Genomic DNA, 19,569 nt, shown 5'->3' on the forward strand with positions numbered 1-19,569 from the left:
CAGGAGGCAGGCTGCTCTGCCTGCAGGAAAACACCTCCTGAAGCCTGCCCTGACACCTATCTTTGCTCTGAAGCCATTCTGAGGCTATTAGCTGAAAGAAACCCAAAAAGCAGCCTCTGAGCTTTCAATCCAGGTAGACAGCAGCTTAAACTGTTTTCCTCTCAATGGTTTCTTCTCCCAGATATTACTTTGTGCAGTGCTGTGTCTACAAATTGCTTTGGGTCAATCCAGAAACACTCTAGGGAAATAAAAAAAATGCAACATGACTGCCACTTTGCTTTGGGACCACAGTGGCACTGCCCTTACTGGTCACAGAGGACAACCTGAGCCAAGATAAACTCTCCCCTTTCTTATGACTCTACCAAGGGGGGAAAATGTATGAGAATCACAAAGGGCAGACTAGCTGTGGAGTTGCCCTAAAAAAGGTTCAAGAATGTGCCATTTCCAGTTTTTCTAAAAAGTTTTGGGCGAGGGAAGGGGGATTAGCTCTAACTCTTGCTGATTATGAGGTGAACATCATTCTTTAAGTCTGTAACATTACTATATCTCATGAAGTAGTTGTTACTCACCAGCAGGATAGACCAAGTTTATTCAAGATGGAGAAATGGAAGCAGAGGAAAAGTATAGTTTAACATAAGGTAGTGAAATAATTTCAAACTAGGGCACCCTGAAATATATTGGCAATGTCTATGTTTCTAAATTTACTGATGTCCCTTGACTGGTGTGGGTCTTTCATTGTCCTCCCCTTCCAGTCATCCCCTCCCTCCCCCTCACTGCTGCCTGCAATTAGCTTACTTTTACTTTTGCTTTCATTAGGTAACTGCTACTCCATTCGGTCTCCCCTTGTGCTTGGTTCATAACTTTACATCAACATGATTTATCCATTACGGCTCTGCCCCTCCCACGAAACCATAAGCACCAAAGAGGCAGGGACCAATCCTTAGTCTCTGCTGTGCTCAAGACTTTAAAGCAGCAATTTTCAACCTTTTTCATCTGACACACATAAACTAATTACTAAAATTCTGCGGCACCCCCAAAATAGGTTTACATGGCTAACTTATTTTCCATAATACCCTTGACAATATAAACACAACATAGCTGTTTTTTTTGTTTTGTTTTTTTTTAACCAGTCAGTAGTTCAAGAAACTCCCCCATCCCTTGAACAATTTTAGAAACCAATTCAGTGTAAACTCCTGATTTTCAGGTTTCTGAACAACTGTCCTTATAATGCTATAGAGAACTGTTTTCGTCCATGCTTACTCCACAAAGTATTTTATTATTCATTTCTAGATCTTGCACAGTTCTAGCACTGCAAGGCACAACCTCGAACATGTTTTGTGTCATGGAACCCTTTGTGAATCTAAGACCAAAATTTCTCCCCCAGAAGATGTACATACACCCCCCCCCCCAACACACACACTCAATTTTGCAAACGTACCAGGGACCTAATGGACAGCCTAATACCCAAGCATGAAAATCTAAGATCCATGGACCTAGGTTTAAAACACCTGCCTTGTAGTGGTGTTTATGACAACTTTTGATTCTTATATATGAGAGTAAGTTACAATACAAAGGAAGAAACACAGTATGACATAAGTCAAGAGTATCCAAGTGATCCATGGGACTAATATAAGTCAGACAATTTATGCTAACTAATTAGTATGTGCATCAGGCACACCCAATTTCCATTTCCCTCCTTGAGCTCTGAACACTAAACACTGGACAATCCTATTAGTGGACAGGGATAAAGAGACTATTGATCTTAGTAGAAAAGAAAGAAAAACAGAGTTCAGGGAACAAATAAGGGACAAGTGTAAATGTGTGAGCTCTGAAGTCTGTCTATTTTTAGATTTCAGTTCTGCCACTTTCTCCCTGTGTGGCCTCCAGAAAACTACTTATCCCTTCTGAGCCTTGGTCTCGCTATTTGTAAAGTTGGGACAATAATCCTACTGCCTTCCTCATGGGTTGATATGAATATTAAACAAAATAACACATGCAAATACTTAGCACAATTCAATACTTGACAAAAAGCAAGTACTCAATAAACATTTTCTATTTTTAGATACCTGTTTGAAGAAAAATACATATAAACCTAAGGCTATGACAAATCTAGAGGAATAACTGACACAAAGACCCCTAAGTTTAAAAAAAAACACACACAAAAAACAACTCAGTAGTCATCAAAGCAAGCATGTTTACAAAATCCTACAGTGTAAGAAAACTAGAGAGCACTTCAGAAGTTATCAGCTCCACCTCTGTTTTCTACAGCTGAGAAAATGAAATTCCTAAGGTCATAAGGTAAGTGACACCCAGGACAGTGTATTTTGCACCAGCCTATGCTTCTTAGTGCTGGCTCAAAACTGTGCAGGGAAAAATCCAAATGTGAAAATATACCAAAATAGCCTATTTGTTCCTTTAACAAATACTTACTGACCATATCTTTATTAAACATTATAAACAAACTGCATGTTTACCAGTTACTGAGTACTTACTGTACAAATATTTATTGAAAATAATGAGCCACATATTGTTCTAGGTACCATGGCTATACAAGTGAACATGATCTTACCTGAGAGTGAAGGAAAAGTGACACACACATCAATGAATGATAAGCACTTAGAGGAAAATAAAACAGGCTAATGGGACAGAGAATGAACTGGGTGAAAGAGCTACCAAAGTCTGCCAGCCAGGGAAGTCCTTTCTCAGGAGATGAAAGACATGGAGAACGAGTGTTCTAGAGATGGAACAGCTGATACACAAACCCTCAGTCAGGAAGATGCCTGGGGTGACCCAGGACAGCAGAAAAAGGCCAATGTGACTCAAGAGCAGTCACACAAAGAGAGAGAGAGTGGTGTGTGAAGTCAGAGAGATGGGCGAAGGGTCATTCCACACAGTCTTGTAGGCTATTGGGAAACGTCCTTCTGCTTTCAGGGGCTGTAGCCCTGCCGTCAGGCGAGAGGGCCCCAAGGCAGGAAGCTAAGCAAGGAGGCCTTGGGAAAACAGGTCACTGAGAAGACGAAACCTGTCCCACTGGCAGGGGCACAGCCCCTGCCTCCCTCATATCACCCTGCTTAGCCCTGTGATGGCTCTTGATGACGGGTAAGTTCTCTCAAGAGGAGAGATGACCTAAGACAGATATCGGCCGGTATGGGCAGTGGGACAAGGACTTGGGGGACACGGAGAAAGGGCAAAAAGGCCCGCACCCCTTGACTCCACTTGGACGTGGCCAGAGTCCTCATTCTAGCTGAGAAGTCTCCTTATCTCTTGGTGGCTTTGCCCTGCCCACCTGGCTCAGGGCTGAAATAATACTAAAGGCAAGTACAGCCCTAAACTGGATCGGGCAGTTCCCAGGGGAGAAATCAGGCCTAGAAGTAAGTTCCTCTAAGCATGCTTTGTTCTTCCCTCAAAAGCTGATAGCTGGTTTATACAGGGAAGGAGGTTTACATTATTCACAGACCCTGACCTGAGGCAGATCTCCTGTGTTCCTTCAATGGTTATCTTTGATCCCTATCTGTTTTCTGTAAACACAGGCTTTTGACATTGATTGATGAGCTTTGCATCCGTACCCCTGTGCAAATGGTTCTCAATAAAAGCCTTTGGACACAGGGGCTCAGGGCTTTCTCCACTAGAGGGATGTGCCATGCCCTCTCCTGGCAAACAGAGAAGTGTTTGTAATGACTCGTGTTTATTGCCCCCACCCACGACAATCCCGGGACGGGCTCTGTGGGATTCAGAGCCCTGCTCCCTCAGCTAGCTCTGGACAGTGACCCTCAGATCCAGAAGTGCCCCACGCAATGCTCCCTGCGACAGTAGGCCATGGTGAGAAACAGGCTTCATTCTAAGCAAAATGGGCAGCCATCCGAGAAGGGTTTTAGGCAGAAAAGCAATGGGATCCAATTTATATTTCAGAAAAAGATTGCTCTGGTTGCTGTGTGCAGAATGAAGTATAGAAAGACAAATGCACAAACAAGAAGCCTTATAAGGAGGCTACTAGAGACCAGAAGATTTGCTTGGGGCCAGGGGGAGAAGGAAAATGCACTCACCCTTGAGAAAGTAGTCTGGGGTCAGAAGAGACACCATTTTTGGTGTAAGAGAAAGTTTTTCTATTGAGATTGGATTCTTCCCCTTCAACCATCAGTCAAGTCTCTAGGATGTGAACAGCAAAGGACCCGAGTTCTGAGGAGTATTGGAAAAAGGGCAAGTATAGTAAAGTACTCAATAAGCACAAAATGTCATGGAAATTATCAATAATGAAAGCTACAGAACTCAAGACATTTTGTCATTGGCCAAAGAATAGATATCCAGTTTAATGGAACAGCAGAGTCCAGAAATGAACCTCCATATATAGTCAATAGTTTTTTAACAATGGTACAAAAGCAATTCAATGGAAAAAAGATAATCTGTTTAACAAATTATGCTGAACAGTGGAATTGGATGTCCACCTGGAAAAAGAAAGGAAGGAATAAAGGAAGGGAAGGAAGAAGGAAGAGAAGAAAAGGAGGGAGAGAGGGAAAAATAAAGAAAGAGAGGGAGAGAATGAGGAAGAATGGAAGGAAGAAAAACTTGGCCCATATCTCATACCATAAACAAAAATTCACTGATACTGAATCATGGACATGAACATAAAATTTCTAGAAGAAAAATGGAGAGAAATCTTTGTGGTCTTGAATAAGGCAAAGATCACTGAAAGATAACACCAAAAGACTCATAAGTGAAAAAAAATTCATATATTAGAGTTCATCAGTGTTATAAACTTCTGCCGTTCAAAAGATGTCATTAAAAATTAGACAACTACAGCCTAGAAAAAATATTTGCAAAATACATGTGTTATATCCAGAATATTTAAAACCCTCAAAACTTAAGAAAAGAATGAGGTAAAGATTATTTATCAAAGATGATGGCAAATAAGCACACAAAAAAATTCAATGTCAATAGCTGTTATGAAAAAGCATAAAAACAGGAGTACTACTACTGATCTATCAGAATTGGCTAAAATCTGCAGTTACAGGTGCTGATGAGGATGTGGAGCATAGACTCTCTCATATATACTAGTAAGACTGCAAAACACTACAGCCATTTTGGAAGCAGTATGTTAGTTACTTAGAAAGTTAAACATAGACTTATAACTCATCAATCCCACATTAGGTAATGACCTCCCAAAAATGAAAATTAAACTTAACCTACAAAAGCCTATGACTATTTATTGGTGCTTTATTTACAATCACCAAAAACTGGAGATAAGTCCGACTATCCTTCCAGAGGTGAAGAGCTAAATAGTTATATCCATAGAATGGAATATATTATTCTGCTATACAAAGGAACTAACCACTGATATAAGCAGCCAAACTAATGCATTGTGCTAAATGCAAGACGAAAACTGTAAAGGCTACATGGCATATAGTTCCATTTACAAGACATTCTTTAAAAGGCCCACTTTGAGAGGGAAAAGGAAACATTATGGGTGGTTGGCTGAGGTCAAGGGAGGGGGAAAGAACTGACTACAAAGAAAAAATAAATTATTTATTTATTTTTTTTTATGCTCACCCAAGGACATGCTTACTGAAATATGAAAGAGGGGGAGGGTAAGGGAGAGAGAGGAACAGCAACATCAATGCAAGAAACAATCGGTTGCCTCTCATAGGCACCCTGACTGGGGAACCATACCCAAGTGAACCTCACTTACCAGGGAAGAACAAGGGAATTTGAAAGGGTAAGTAGGGCAGAAGAGAGATATTCTAGATCTTGATAGTGATGGCAGGTAGTTACATGACTGTATTCAGCTGTCAAGTCTCATACAACTATATGTTAGAAGGGATAAATTTTACTTTATGTAAATTATACCTTGAAAAATCTGACTTTTAAGAAAGCACAGAGAACCCTGGCTGGTGTGGCTCAGTGAACTGAGTGCTGGCCTGCGAACCAAAGGATCGCCAGTTTGATTCCCAGTCAGGCCACATGCCTGTGTTGTGGGTCAGGTCCCCAGTGGGGGGCATGCAAGAGGCAACCACACATTGATGTTTCTCTCCCTCTCTTTCTCCTTCTATTCCTTTCCTCTCTCTCTAAAAATAAGTAAAATCTTTAAAAAATAAAAGCATACAGAATATATGAATAATGAATGTGTACTGCTAGATTACTAATTCCATATATTTACAAGTACAAAGAAATATACAAATTTGCAAATGTATGCAGCCTCATTTTTATTATTTTTTTTATTATATTTCTCTTTAGTCTGCTATCCTTGGAAACTAAAGTTTTATTAAAATTAAAATGTGTTAATCAAAAGTTGATTGGGTATAATAAAATGTAAAACCAGAAAGCTTACAACTACCAAAACCTTAATAAGATGATTTAAATGTAATCCAAAGATCATTTCAGAATACATTTCAGAAAATGTTTAAAAATATCATTCAAAGCGAAAATAAAATGTGCCCCTTAAATAGGATTTGGTAAAGGAACTCAAATATTTGTTGAATGAATGGATGAATGAGTAGATATAATCATTATATCACTGTTACTGTCCCTAAAAGGTTCTAGCCTTTTGGCCATGGTCCTTAGAATACTCAAGATCACAAATGCATTCTTAGGTAAAGGATTCCCAAACTGATTTCTTAGGGAGCTTTGAGGAAACAGACCAGTCTTCCTAAAAACTGAGCTTAAGCCATTAACCTTTTAGTGGTCTCTTTAGTGAGCCTGCCTCCTCACTCCCTCCCAGCATAGAGGGACACAAGGCAGGCAGGGTCCACAATGGAAAAGGTCTGGCAAAATGGGAGTTGGTGATGCTGCGTGTAGAAACACTACTGGGAAGAGGTTAGTAGGAAAATTAGAAAAGAAGAAGCAAAATGTAAAGAACAAACAAAGAACGCTAACCAATAAAAAAGGATACCAATGTACAAGCTTGCAAGTTGCTTTGAGTGTAACCTGATTTTCTGTGTAACCTTTTCCCATCAGGATCCCTGGGCCCCTGGAGCACATGGAATGCAGATTTCACAGATCGAGGAAACGGCTTTCTTCAGTGGAAGCCCAGTGCCCACATGCCTAAAGCAATGTCACATGTACCCACCCAGACATTCTACAACTCTGGTACCAAACACTGTGTGTGAAGTCTTCCCTGAACCATGGAAATACATTTATTAGTGGGAAGGGCGGAGAAGACTGGCACCTTCCCTCAACAGAAAAAACAATAGCACTTCCTGTTAGCAACAATTTACAAAACCAAAACAAACAAAAATACCTGAGATTAGCTTTTAGAAATTTCTTCTAAAGAAACTCTGTAATAGAAATTAATGGAGTGCAGAACATAAGGACAAATGAGAAATCCTGTTCTTCACCTATGTTCTTTATGAGAAGTTCAGAAATGGAGGCAGAGTTAAAAAATGACTTCACTATATGAGTTTTTGTATGAGAAGGGAAATTACTGCCTCTTAGAGCCTCACTGAATTGTAGCACAAAGATTAGATTATGACATCACTCAATAACATAGTCCCCTGATCTACACTAAATGAACCAGTTTAAAAAAAAACAGAAAAGGTAAAAGGGCAGGTATTCTAATACCAAGGGCAGGTAAGATACCAAGGAAAGGACAGACTTATGACATGCAACTGCTCTGGCTTATATGCAATCACAGCTTTATGATACTCTGTGAGAGCAGGTGAGCCATGCCCTATAACCACAGAAAAGCTGCCTTTCCCCCCGCAACCTCCATCCCAGCAATCCAGGTGTATCGAGCAGCCAGTGGCCAGCATATTTTATAAGGCCTTTAAACTCTCGGCACACTGTTCCGTGAAGACAGTAATAAAGCTGGAATAACAATCTCTGATAAAATACAAATCTATGTTTTAGTTCATTTTTAAGTTTACCCCATATAATGTACATTTAGAAAATGTACAGTAGTAATCAGTTGGGAGAAGAATAAGAAAGGGAAGCTTGCCTATGAGTTATTGAAAAGTATGTATTTAAAAAATAATATAAAAGCTGAGCTGTTCAAAACTCATGATTCTAACACATGAGATGAGTATAACTGCCTACCTACCCCAGAAAAGCCTGTTGTAGAGCTTGAGGCCTATGAAGTCCAATCCCCAGTGTCGTAGCTCCTCCAGGAAAGAAGGAGGGACAGGGCTTGGCTGCAGGTAATTTTGAGAGATGATCCCAGAACAGGAATGGAGGCCTAGGGAAAGTGAACTGGAGGAGGGCAGCTCACAACAAGGTTGTCTTTGTAAATCACTACATCTAGAGGTGGTCATCACCCTTGGGCAACTGAAGCTCCATCCTGCTGGGACCCTTTGTGAAGAAATGTAGAAACCACCTCAAAATTGTCCACCCTTAGCATCCCACTGACTGCCTGCCGTCAGGTCCAGGATGTACCCTCCAGGGTGGTGGTGACTCCCTCACCTTTCAGAGCTGCACAAGCAAAAGTGAAAGGGGGAGTCCCACAAAGGCCCCACAAAAAGCACAGGGGAAACGCAGACACTGCACTCGGTGCAGCTGAGCAGAGCTGTCAAGCCAGGACACAAGTCGTAAAGGCAACAGCTAGCAAGGAAGAGGGTATGAGATGGGCCCAGAAAGGACATATCTGACCCACAAAGGATAACAGCACCACTGGAAAATTAACCATAACTCAGTAAAGCTCTTTATCAGCAAACACTGAAGAGATGAAAACAGTTTTTGGATACTTAATACATTTTTGCTTTTCTTAAAAAAGCAGTTATATTTTTAATTTTATTTCAAGTTTTGTGGTATTCAAGTCTATGCTGTAAAGGAAGGGACAACACAGCCATAGTTTTTACATATACTAACATATTTACACCTTTTGGGGTTTTTGCCTAACGCTAATTTTTAAAAGAGGCTACAGGGGAAATTAGCACAATGATGCATTTAAATGACTCTGAAACTTAAAATGGCAGTTTTGAAATCTACAATGGAAAGAGAGGGATATTTATTTTAAAACTGTCATACTACAAAACCTTCTGCCAAAATGCCAATCTGGAGTGTATACGTATATAATTTAAAGGCCAATCATATGACAAGGACAATAAAACAAAATGCTAAGAGGAAGAAAAAACCCCCCTGAAGGTATTGTCTTTTTTTAAAATAACTCAAACACATAGGATAGTAAAGGCAAAGTCATTTAAATCATTTCCTTAGTAATACAAGTAATATTTAAGTAGATTTAATAGTGCTGCTCCAAACCAATGAATTATGGGTTTAAAACCTATTAAAATGTAATGTTTTTTTCCTGAGCTGAGAGGAGAGATTTAAATCCACTGAATTTTAATATTTCAGCTTGAGCTGCAGGAGGTAGAGAAAGTCCAAATGAACTATTCCATCAGCACCATTCAAGCATGAACATTTTAATCAGTTTTACTTCCTTGGAGTTCTCTAACACAGTTTACGCTGTCATTCTAAAAGCACTTAACACAGAGAGTGTGAAAAACCACCAAGGCTTGTTATTGCCTTCACAATTGATGGCAAATAATTTTGCAGACTTCCTATCATTAAAATGTCACTGCTAAAAATTGAAGTTCAGCATTTCTTGTGCTAAACTGCATTTCCCTACAACACCATAGCATACCTGCTCTGTTCTTAAGGGTTTTTTTTTTAGGGGGTGTGCTTTTTCAAAAAAAAAGGCCTATTTCTATCATTTTTTTCCTTCAAAGAGTTAGGTTTAAAGAGTGGGGGAAATCCACAGGAAGCTCATTTTCTATTTTTACAAACCAAACATTTTCTTTTCCAATATACTAATAAAACTTTTGTTTCTTAATGGTAGCTTCTTTGGTGAAATTTTATGAGGTTCCTAAGTCAGCCTCCTTTATTAAGCATAACCACATTCACACAGCATGTGCTGATTATATAGTGTAATGGATTTAAAAAGCATTTTGAGATAGTCAGATGACTCAATTTAATAATACAGGAAATGAAAACATCATTTCTAATTAGATCATATTACTGATTTAAAACTACAATTTGTGTGTTGTTCCTACAGTGTGATCTCAGAGATTCTAATTTAAAAACACAGTGGCTAGTAGGACACATGACAAGATCAAACTAGATACATAACATTCCCTCAGCCCATTTGTGGAACTCCAGAAGGCCTTCAAGGATATGTGAAATACAGCCAATTCAAAACCAAACACAAAATATTAACTATAAAAAACTATACAGGAATTTTCCTGTTTTTTTCCTTATAAATAAAAGATAAGTGATATTTAACTTACTTCAATCTATCAACAGTTTTAAACTGAACATGACCTGTGAAAAAAATCATTATAACTGTGTTTCATTCCATTAAGCACAACTAGCTCATTGTCAGAACACACAGCCTCTCCAGGTTTGGGGCTCACTTCAGCATTCTGCATTTAAACGGCATGGATCACTGGTTTGGCTCATTTACCAATGAAGGTAGAATAATATTGCTGTGTTAAAAAGGTGCTTCATCAGATTTCATTAAATCTAAGAATAACTGTGCTTGTCTGGATGGTGTGCATACATATAAAAAAAGATACATGTGTGGTGATAAATAAATGAAGGTCGGCAGGTGCTTACTTAGATGGGTCTTGGCTTCCCGGGAAGAAAATTTTCATCCCCTAGGTATAGAAAATTACTGTGTACTAGAGTCTAAGACTCGAGTAAATCTAAAATTGACCCCTCACCACTTTTTGGTAGCAGGTCAAAACACCAGAACCTCACAACTCAGCCATGCCCAAGGGCAACAGCAGTTGCATTTAAAGTTCCACAATGTTACAACTCTGAAAACTACTGGGTACAAAGCACCTCCAGGGCTGAAACAGACAAAGACCAAGCAGACAGAGAAGCAGCAGAAGCAGCAGAAGCAGCAGCAGAAGCAGCAGCAGTAGCAGCAGCAGCAGCAGCAGCAGCAGCAATGCATCAGGTGAGCTTATTTTCCAGCTCTTTCCTTCTCACTTGGTTTGTGGCTCCCTAAACTGTTGGGTTTGTTTTTCTATTACTGCAACCTATTTTTCAGAAGTCAGACTATGTGATTTTGACTTCATTTTCTGCTCAGATACAAATAATTTGGAATTCCCACCAGATCCACCAACTATAGTACATGCTGCTTTGAACACAGGCAGCACTGAGTTAGTTCTTCAAATAAGTTTCTAGGTCACAAAATTAAATTAGTTTTATTTTAATAATTAAATCCATATACACACAATGTATGTCAGTTACTCGGCTACAGTCTAATAAATCACCCTTTCCCTGAGAAAAGGCAATCTACCATCCCATTCAAAACAAAGTATGTAAAATGAAATAGATACAAAACAGGAATAAAATATACTTGATGTGAAGGGATGGGAACTTGTTCTCATTTTTATACCTTCCCTCATATTTTTAAGTAACTCCAACATAAAACAATGTTTTTTATTTAGATTAATCTCTCCACTGTTCAGATTGTTCAGATACTAGTAAGACTTGAAAAAGAAACAAAAAAAGTGTTGTTTTCCTACAGAAGACTGCCAACCAGATGTAAGGGAGGATGAATACCTGTATTTCAGTAGTTTGTACAAACAATGAACACTCAGCCAGAAAAGAAAGGAGCTAGCATGCTCACACTCCACCCATTCTCTCTCCTTCATGTAGGTTCTATCCCTAGTGACCTTGGGAGAGGTAGTTACCAGAATACATCCCAATATGAACACAACAAATACTTCAAGCAAACACAGCTGATATTTTACAAATGATACTAACTTATTAAAGTTCTGTCAACATTTTAAAACATTTAATATACTGAAGTCCTCTGGAATTTTAGGAAATAACTAATTGTGAAATGCATTCCTTTCTCACCTCTCCCCCACACTCCCAGTGAAGAAAATGTATGACAAATGAGTCTATGTGGCTTGTTCTGATTCAGCCTCTTCTTTCCAAGGGGCACTTCTGAAGAAACAAAGATTACTTTTCCATTTTATGATGTCTCTAATTTACCAGTATTTTCGTGTGGTCAGAGGGACACAAAATAGAGCTCAAAACAGCCCGTTAAAACAAGCTACAATCAGACTATTTGCCCCACCACCTTCACCGTCCTCCCAGAGTTCTGATTTCCTTGTTAAAAGACAGAGGCATAATTGAAGCAGTATCTTCAACTTCAGATTGATTATCAGGCGACCCTTATCCGCATCTTCACTCAGCAATTTGAATTTTAATGAAAGTAAATGGAATAATTAGCATTTCAAAGTGTTTGATACACTGAGGAGGGGAAAAAAGAGAAAAGACTTTTGTGTATAATCTATACACAAAAGGAAGTATTTGGGAGGAGGCAAAAAGGGACAAATTGTGTCTTCCTTACAATAACCTAAGGAACTGCTTGTACCAGCTAGATAGAGATGTGAATACTGTGTTCTTTTTCAGCTATGATTTTCTCACTTTTATTTCTAAGTTTTAGCATGTTATTTCATTACTTGTTACCTTAATCTGGGAGAACAAAAATATATGTAAGTAGAGTTGGAGTGACTGTCCAAACCCATGAATTCCGGCAGGATTTCTATGCAACACTGTTAATACTATCACCAGGAAGGGTTTTCTCACCAGGCCAATGATTTTCAAAAAGGTGTTGTTCATGTGTTATTGCTACTACATTGGACACTAGCCCATAAGAACCACTCATCACAGGGAAGAGTAGCAGGGTGATACAAAAATGTACATTGTTTTTCACTGAAAATGATATTAAGATACTCTGTATTTGGGGAAAGATAAAAGAAGTCAGGTCATTTTAACTTCAGGGCAATATGAATCTTTTTCTGGGATAGGTTAGCAACAGATGCTGACTGCAAAGGAACGAAATATTATGAAAACAACCCTGTCTCCTTACAGGAGAGTTTTCAGGAACATGTCAACTCAATTGAATCAGTGAGAATGTGATCCAAAGTTTCTGTGGTAGCCACCCAATTTCACATAAGATTAAAGGCAAAATGCTTAATTTCCCTTTGTGGTCCTCTACTGCCTTTTGTCCTTTTGATGGAATAAAGTTTAAAAAGAGAGAGTGAGAGAGCTGATGACAAACATCAAGATCAGAGCTAAAATGGAAAGGCCACGTACCCCAATGATGGCGTTCAGTTCTGCCATGGTCACCTGCTTGGCCCGTTCCACAGCCTGCACCACTTGTTGCTGGTGCTATAAATGAAGATCAGAAACAGAATACAATTATTTGTTTTCTAGTAGGTCAAGAATAGCTTTTCCTAACATGTCCTCTAACTTCAATTACATGCAAAACAGGATTTCAGGGTCTCCGTATTTCAAAGAAAATCCCTGGGTTGTGGATGACTAAAAGCCTGAGGTCCATCTAGGTCTATACTGCTGAGAAGTAACTGGGCATCCAACTGGGTCCCCAGGAAGGATGCTCCCTTACAACTGGTAGAAACTGCTTAAATTTTACTTTCATGTCAGTGGTACACTGTGACTCAACCTCTTCCAACTAACACTAACTAATAAAATAACACAAAAACCCATTTCACTTGCTTTCTTTGTACCCCCTCTTCTCTTTCCACCTACATAAAAATTTTCAAAATATTTCCTAGAAATATTTATTTTTAAAATTTCTCCTGTTTATGAAACACTAGAAGGACACATAGAATTATACATTTGTGTTTCTTCTATAAATGTGAAACATGTTCATACCTTAATTCCTGTAATGAAGGGCTATGTATTTAATAGATTTAAAATGTACAACTTCTCATTAGAAAAGTTTGAGGACTTCAGGTATTTCTTCTAAATGCAGTGGAAAAACTAAAATCTAAAAGATTAAGTTGGTTTTCTTTGGGAAAAACAAGGATCGGTAGGTAGTATAGGACCATCTACCCATGATTCAGTTCTACAAAGAATGATCTAGAATTGATATTAGTAATTTTTGTGACATTAGAAAAATTAAATACCACAGAAGTCTCCGCTTGGAGGCACTCCTATCTGGGCATACACAAGTGCCCCCCAAATGCAAAGATTATTCCCACCTAAATATACTTGAACACTCTAGTATCTGCAAGCTCAAATTCAGTGTAAAAGGAGTCTTTTTTGGACTTTAACTACGTTTAGTGAATGAAGAGCCAAAGGGCCTGTGCTGTGGAAAGAGGCACTCCTGTGTGCCTGGGAAGTGTCTTGTTTTGGCTGATCCCAGTGGAGAATGCAGCTAACATTCTTCACTGCTTGAAGCGCGTATGAAGTTTGGCTATCATGCTACATAATGCACACAAAGAGCTGGGCCATCAATTAAAACATGAAATTCCCCTTGAGCTACCTGGTACTACATTCCAAAACCCTCAAATACTGAGATCAGCTAAGGTGACCACCATTCTACCTCCACCCTGTGTAGCAGAGATAGTGGGGGAGGTGATGTGGGAGAGGAAACTGCTTTAAATTAGATATCTCCATGTGGTGTTTTCACCCCTCACTTTCTAACAGAAACATGTATTTTGTGTCTACAACTAATGGAAAGAAAAATGTCAAATAATAGATCACTGCATTTGAAACTTTTCATAAACTCTGAACATTAAATTTACCTTTGATTTTTTTTTAATTTTAAGAGTTTTAAAACTAGGGCTTAAAAAGCAAAGACTTTATAGGTATATCCTGTCCATTCTCTTACTCTTTAATAAAATATTTGTCCAAGTGAAATCATTTCTCTCTCTGAATAAAGTAAAAATCCTAAATATTTGTGAGAACACTAGAAGGAAGAGAGGCATAATCAATAAAAGGACCAGGACTAGTAGTTTTCCCTTAAAAGCCAACCTGAGCATGTATGTTTACTGAGCACCTACCAAGTGCCAAGCACAGAGCTCATGGTTTAGATGTAAGGTAACCTGGCTGTCAGAGTAGTGGAAAATGGCAGTGCCTGGAAAGTAGAGTAAAAGACAACACGTAGGACGACTCTGGGATTTATCTAATACCCAAAGTGAATATACGAACAGAAACTTTTACGGACTTTTCCACCCTTTTCAACAATGTAACTTTTGAAATTCAACAAATGACTTCAAAACTTCCAAAAACCTGAAAGCTCAAGGACCACATATGCACACATCCAATGTATATCATTCATTCTACTCATGCATCCTTTCATTCAACAAAAGCTTTTAGCACGTCTTCCTCTCTGCCCTATTACTGAAATATCTCCATATTACTAAAATATCATCTACTTTACATTAAGCATTTGACGAACAGTTCCAGTAAGATAGGGAGGCAGAAAAATACAACTAATTTGGGCCTTTCTACCACAAAGATAGCTCAACTCTTGCTTCATAAACTGGATTCCAACTGCCGAGATAGGCAAAGATGCCTTAGGCAGAGGGGATATCTTTCTGGGTCGGCATTAAAATCAAATGTATTTATGGAGAAAACCAGAAACACATGAGTGAACCATAACACTGACATCTGATGTTCCTATAGAAACTCTTGTTAAAAAGCTAAAATGACAGTGGAAGTCATGATTCAGCTCCTTCCCCATCTCTCATGGCAGTGACCATGCTGCGCCGCATTTAAACTTTACCTGTAGTTCAGCATTTTACTTCCCTATTTCTGCTTACAACTGTGAATCATCTGTTGTTTAAGGAAGGACCTTTTGAACAGAAGCTCCTGAAGGCAAAGAATGCCTCCTCCCCTACGTGCTCTGGAAGCACCGTAAACACCCCGATGGCACTGCTCACTCAGTAACACGGTGTCATTATACCAGACTAAAGAGGCAGGCACCAGATGAGGTGTGAAAATGAAAACTCAGAAAGGGCAAACGAAAAGAAAAAATAAACACAAAGCAGAAGGCCAAAGTACTCTTATAAACTGACCCAAAGGAGGCATTTTCCCCCCCCCATGTTCAAATTTCAACATATAATCTCTATGAATCAGAAATTACAGCAAGTTTCTCACATCTTCTTAGAAACATGATGGCTTTCCCATTATTTCTGCTATCTCTTCCCCTTTCTTCCCCTTCCCCATCTGTTCCTCTCCCCTCTCACTCCACCCTACAGCTCATTTCCTCTCCCACTTCCTGCTTCTCCCCTCTGCCACCTCACCACCAGCGGTGGCAGCCGCTCTAGGCCCAGTAAACCTGCGGAAGGCAACAATCCTATGGCCTCTTATATTGCTCAAGCTGCTCACTCAGATAGAAGCTCCTGAACTGAACTTTACACCAGCACCACCAAAATGAAATACCACTAGGAATGTGTTAATAAGCCAAAGGTGATTGGCGGGTGGGGAGGCTCCTCTAACTGGGATATGGAAAAGAGTAAAACAAGCCCAATTATTTACTGTTTAAAATACTGTGATTTATAATTTCTAAAGAATCCTTAAAAAAACTATATTGTAGTTATGGCTATACGACTCTGTAACTTTACTAAAAATCACTGAATTGTACACTTAAAAATGAGTAAATTTTATGATGTGTAAATTATATCTCAACAAAATAGTGTGGCTTAAGGAATACAAGCATGGTTGGGAAAGAATGGTCAGCAAATGAAATTCTATACATTAAATCAATTGCCTACTTTTGCCATAAAATTATTTTTTGCATTTGTTCAGGACAAGTATTGAAAATACAAACAATATAAGCTCTAACTCCAAGAAAGCTTGCTGAGAAACAGACCTTCACAAACCACAGGTATGTGTACAATAGGTGTTCAGTGCATCTTTCTCCAGAGATCACAATGACAATACCTGCCATGCCAATACTTTGGAGCATAGCAATAGATAATGGTACTTCTAATAATAACAACAGTAATTTAAAAACAAAACCCTCTACAACTTATGTTTGGTTTTGTTTTTTAATATCCCTGCTTACTAACAGGGATAGTAAAAGGGGCAGTAAGGGCAAAGATGTAAAATGAAGTAGGGATCTTATAATGAACAAGGTTCCTGACACATGGAGATCCCAAAGTGCGCAACAGGTAATAGCCCCACTCCACCAAGAACTCCTGGACGTACAGGAATGTAAGATATAAAATACTAAGGAAGATTATAGAAAGTAATGACAAAAGCACACTTCCTGGGGCATCAGGAAAGGCTTCGTTTTCTTATTCATTCATTAAATATTTAGTTAGCACCTATGTATCAGGCATCAAGAGTAGGAACTGAGATAAGAGGAATGAACAAGACATTTGGTGAATTAATAATACTCAAGAGACTCTGTAATTACAATTAGAAGATAATTTCCATGAAGAAAATTACAGGATGCTATGTAATCACTTGTCAGGGAAATATCTAATTGAAACTCAGGCCTGGGGGAAGACTCCCTAGGGAAGCTGACCCAACAGTTGAGACTGAAAAGATCTGCAGGAGTCCTGTGGATGAAGAGCAAGGAGAAAAGAATTCCAAGGAGAAGGAACAGCTTGGCTCAGGTCCCTGGAGGAGAAAGGAGCTTGTCTGTCAAGGAAGAGAAAGAAAGTGTGTCTGGAGGAGAATGCAGGGTAGGGAAAAAGCTAGGGGAGAAAAGGCAGGTTGGATTTGGGGGGTCCTCTTGGAAATGGCAACAAGACACACATATACAATAAGCTCTAGGGTGACGCCTTTTCCTGATGCCCGAGAAGGTGTGCTTTTGTCATTACTTCCTATAATTCTCCTTAGTATTTTATATCCTACATTCCTGTTATGTCTGGGAGTTCTTGGAGGATTAGGACTATGTTCTGTTGCTCACTTTTGGATCTCTATGTGTCAGGAAGCTTACTGTTCGTCGTAAGCACCCTACTTCATTTTACAGTGCCAAACTCTTTAAAGTGGAAGAGGTATTCACAGAAGAAATAACAAGGCAAGTGGATGAAGTCATCTGAGTACAGCATACACATACTCCACAAAACTACATACTAGTGGGAAGCAGAATTAGTAAGTCAGGAGGAGGTCAAACAGAGAAGGGCTTCACACAACTTTGCAAAGAAGCTGAACTTTACCCCAATACATTTTTTTTTTTTAATTAAAAATGTTTAAGCACCTGAGTGCTATCAGTTCTGCATTTTAGTAAGATATGCCTGGTAACAGTAAGAAGATGGATGGCAGGGAAGTGAAGCAGATTGGAGGGAGCAAAGTTAGAGAGCTAATCTAATATTCTAGGGTAAAGATACTTAGAACTTGGGCCAAATAGTGATATAAAAATCACTAGCCAAATGTACAGAAAAAGCCACTCAATTAGAACTAGAAAGAACCTTTAGAAATCATGAAACCCAGAATCCAGTAGTTCCCAAGGCCTGTAACAACCAACCAACTATTCAACAAAAAAGTCTCTCCATATTTCCAAATGCCCAAGTATTTCCCACTGCTGTCTGGGCTGAGGGGGCTGGGATGGTGGCACTGCTATACCAACTACAGGCCAAAGGCCATTACTGTATCCAAGAGATAAATCTCCTCTCCCGTACCCTAAAGAGTGAGTGTTCAGTCTCTCCCTGGTCACATCCTTTGAAAGGTAACTTAACTACCTCATGGATAAGCTTTTTCCATTTGGGAATACAGGACCCTAAGACTGAGTAGAAAACTTCTTCCCACTGCATTAGTGTTTTGTCTCTAAATTTTCCTCCATTGGAATGCACTTCAAATATTTGAGAATGGCATACTGCATGTTTTCAATTTTCTGTATTCCAGGTTGAACAACCCTAGGCCACTCATTCTTCTGGCTATTCCTCTGGTTGTGCTCAGTGCAACTAGACACAAAACTCCAAATAAGGCTGAGCAGATCAAATCTGAGTGTCACTCCATGTCTAGTAAGTCTTGGGAAAATCCTACTGAGCCCCTTTTCAGCAATTCTACCAAGTTTATTGACGCAAATAAGCTTTAAATTTAACCAAAACTCAAGCCAGCCTTTTCTAAATGGTACTCTAATAAATGTCAGTCCCGTAAGAAATTAGGTACTACAAAACAATCAACCAACCCCACCAGGTTTAATTTGGCTAATGCCTGGTAAACTGTAGATCTTCTCTGAGCTTCAAATCTCAAAGAGTGAGTACATAACAAGGCTTTCCAAACAATTCTGGCTATGGAATTTGGGATTAACAGTCTCAGGAGCGGACTCTGGGATCTGGGTTTGACCCTGTCTTCTCCATTCCCATTCACATTGGGGCATGGCCTTCTTCACTGATGTATCCAATAAGCTCTACGAGCCTGCTTTCCAAGAGAACTTTCTGCAATGTTGGAACTGTCCTAGATCTGTACTAATAATATGGTAAGTACACATGGGTGGACACAGAGCAGTACAATTGTGGCTACTCTGACGGGGAAGCTAAATTTTTAACCATATTTAATTAATTTTAATTTAAATCTAAACAGCTGCATATGGTTATGGCTATATATTATACAATTCAGGCCTACTTTATAGTATTTTAAAGCTTAGCTCTAGTAAAAGCTAATCACTACCTAACTGAAAGTAAAAAAATTAGCCACTTTCTCAAATGCCGTTCATTTTTTTAGACATGTACCGACAAGGGTTGGCACTGCTGATTTTTGGGAGGAAGGCTACATTTAAACCTGTGGGGAGAAAAGATCCCCCTCCTGAGAATCAACTTTCACTTGCGGAGGGCAAGCAGGCCATCACATCACCCACCAAGGTCTCACTGAACATCCAATTGTCACCAAAATGCATAATCACTTAGAACAAGCCAATCA

General features: G+C 39.2%; 1 protein-coding gene across 6 annotated transcripts in view; it reads right to left on the minus strand.

The window, feature by feature from the left end:
• Window positions 1-19,569, minus strand: part of LOC129078242 (transducin-like enhancer protein 4) — a 142,277-nt gene that overhangs the window by 79,652 nt on the left and 43,056 nt on the right. For 4 of the 6 annotated variants that reach the window (XM_054582996.1, XM_054582995.1, XM_054582998.1 and 1 more), the window contains exon 6: window positions 13,045-13,119. The exons of the other annotated variants lie outside the window; for them this stretch is intronic. In XM_054582996.1, coding sequence (XP_054438971.1) covers window positions 13,045-13,119 — 75 coding nt within the window. The remainder of the gene's footprint in view (window positions 1-13,044; window positions 13,120-19,569) is intronic. 6 annotated transcript variants of the gene reach the window in all.

Source organism: Pteronotus mesoamericanus, unplaced genomic scaffold (genome assembly GCF_021234165.1).
Source record: "Pteronotus mesoamericanus isolate MK-2021 breed Mesoamerican mustached bat unplaced genomic scaffold, CSHL_Meso_final contig_73, whole genome shotgun sequence".
NCBI lineage: Eukaryota > Metazoa > Chordata > Mammalia > Chiroptera > Mormoopidae > Pteronotus > Pteronotus mesoamericanus.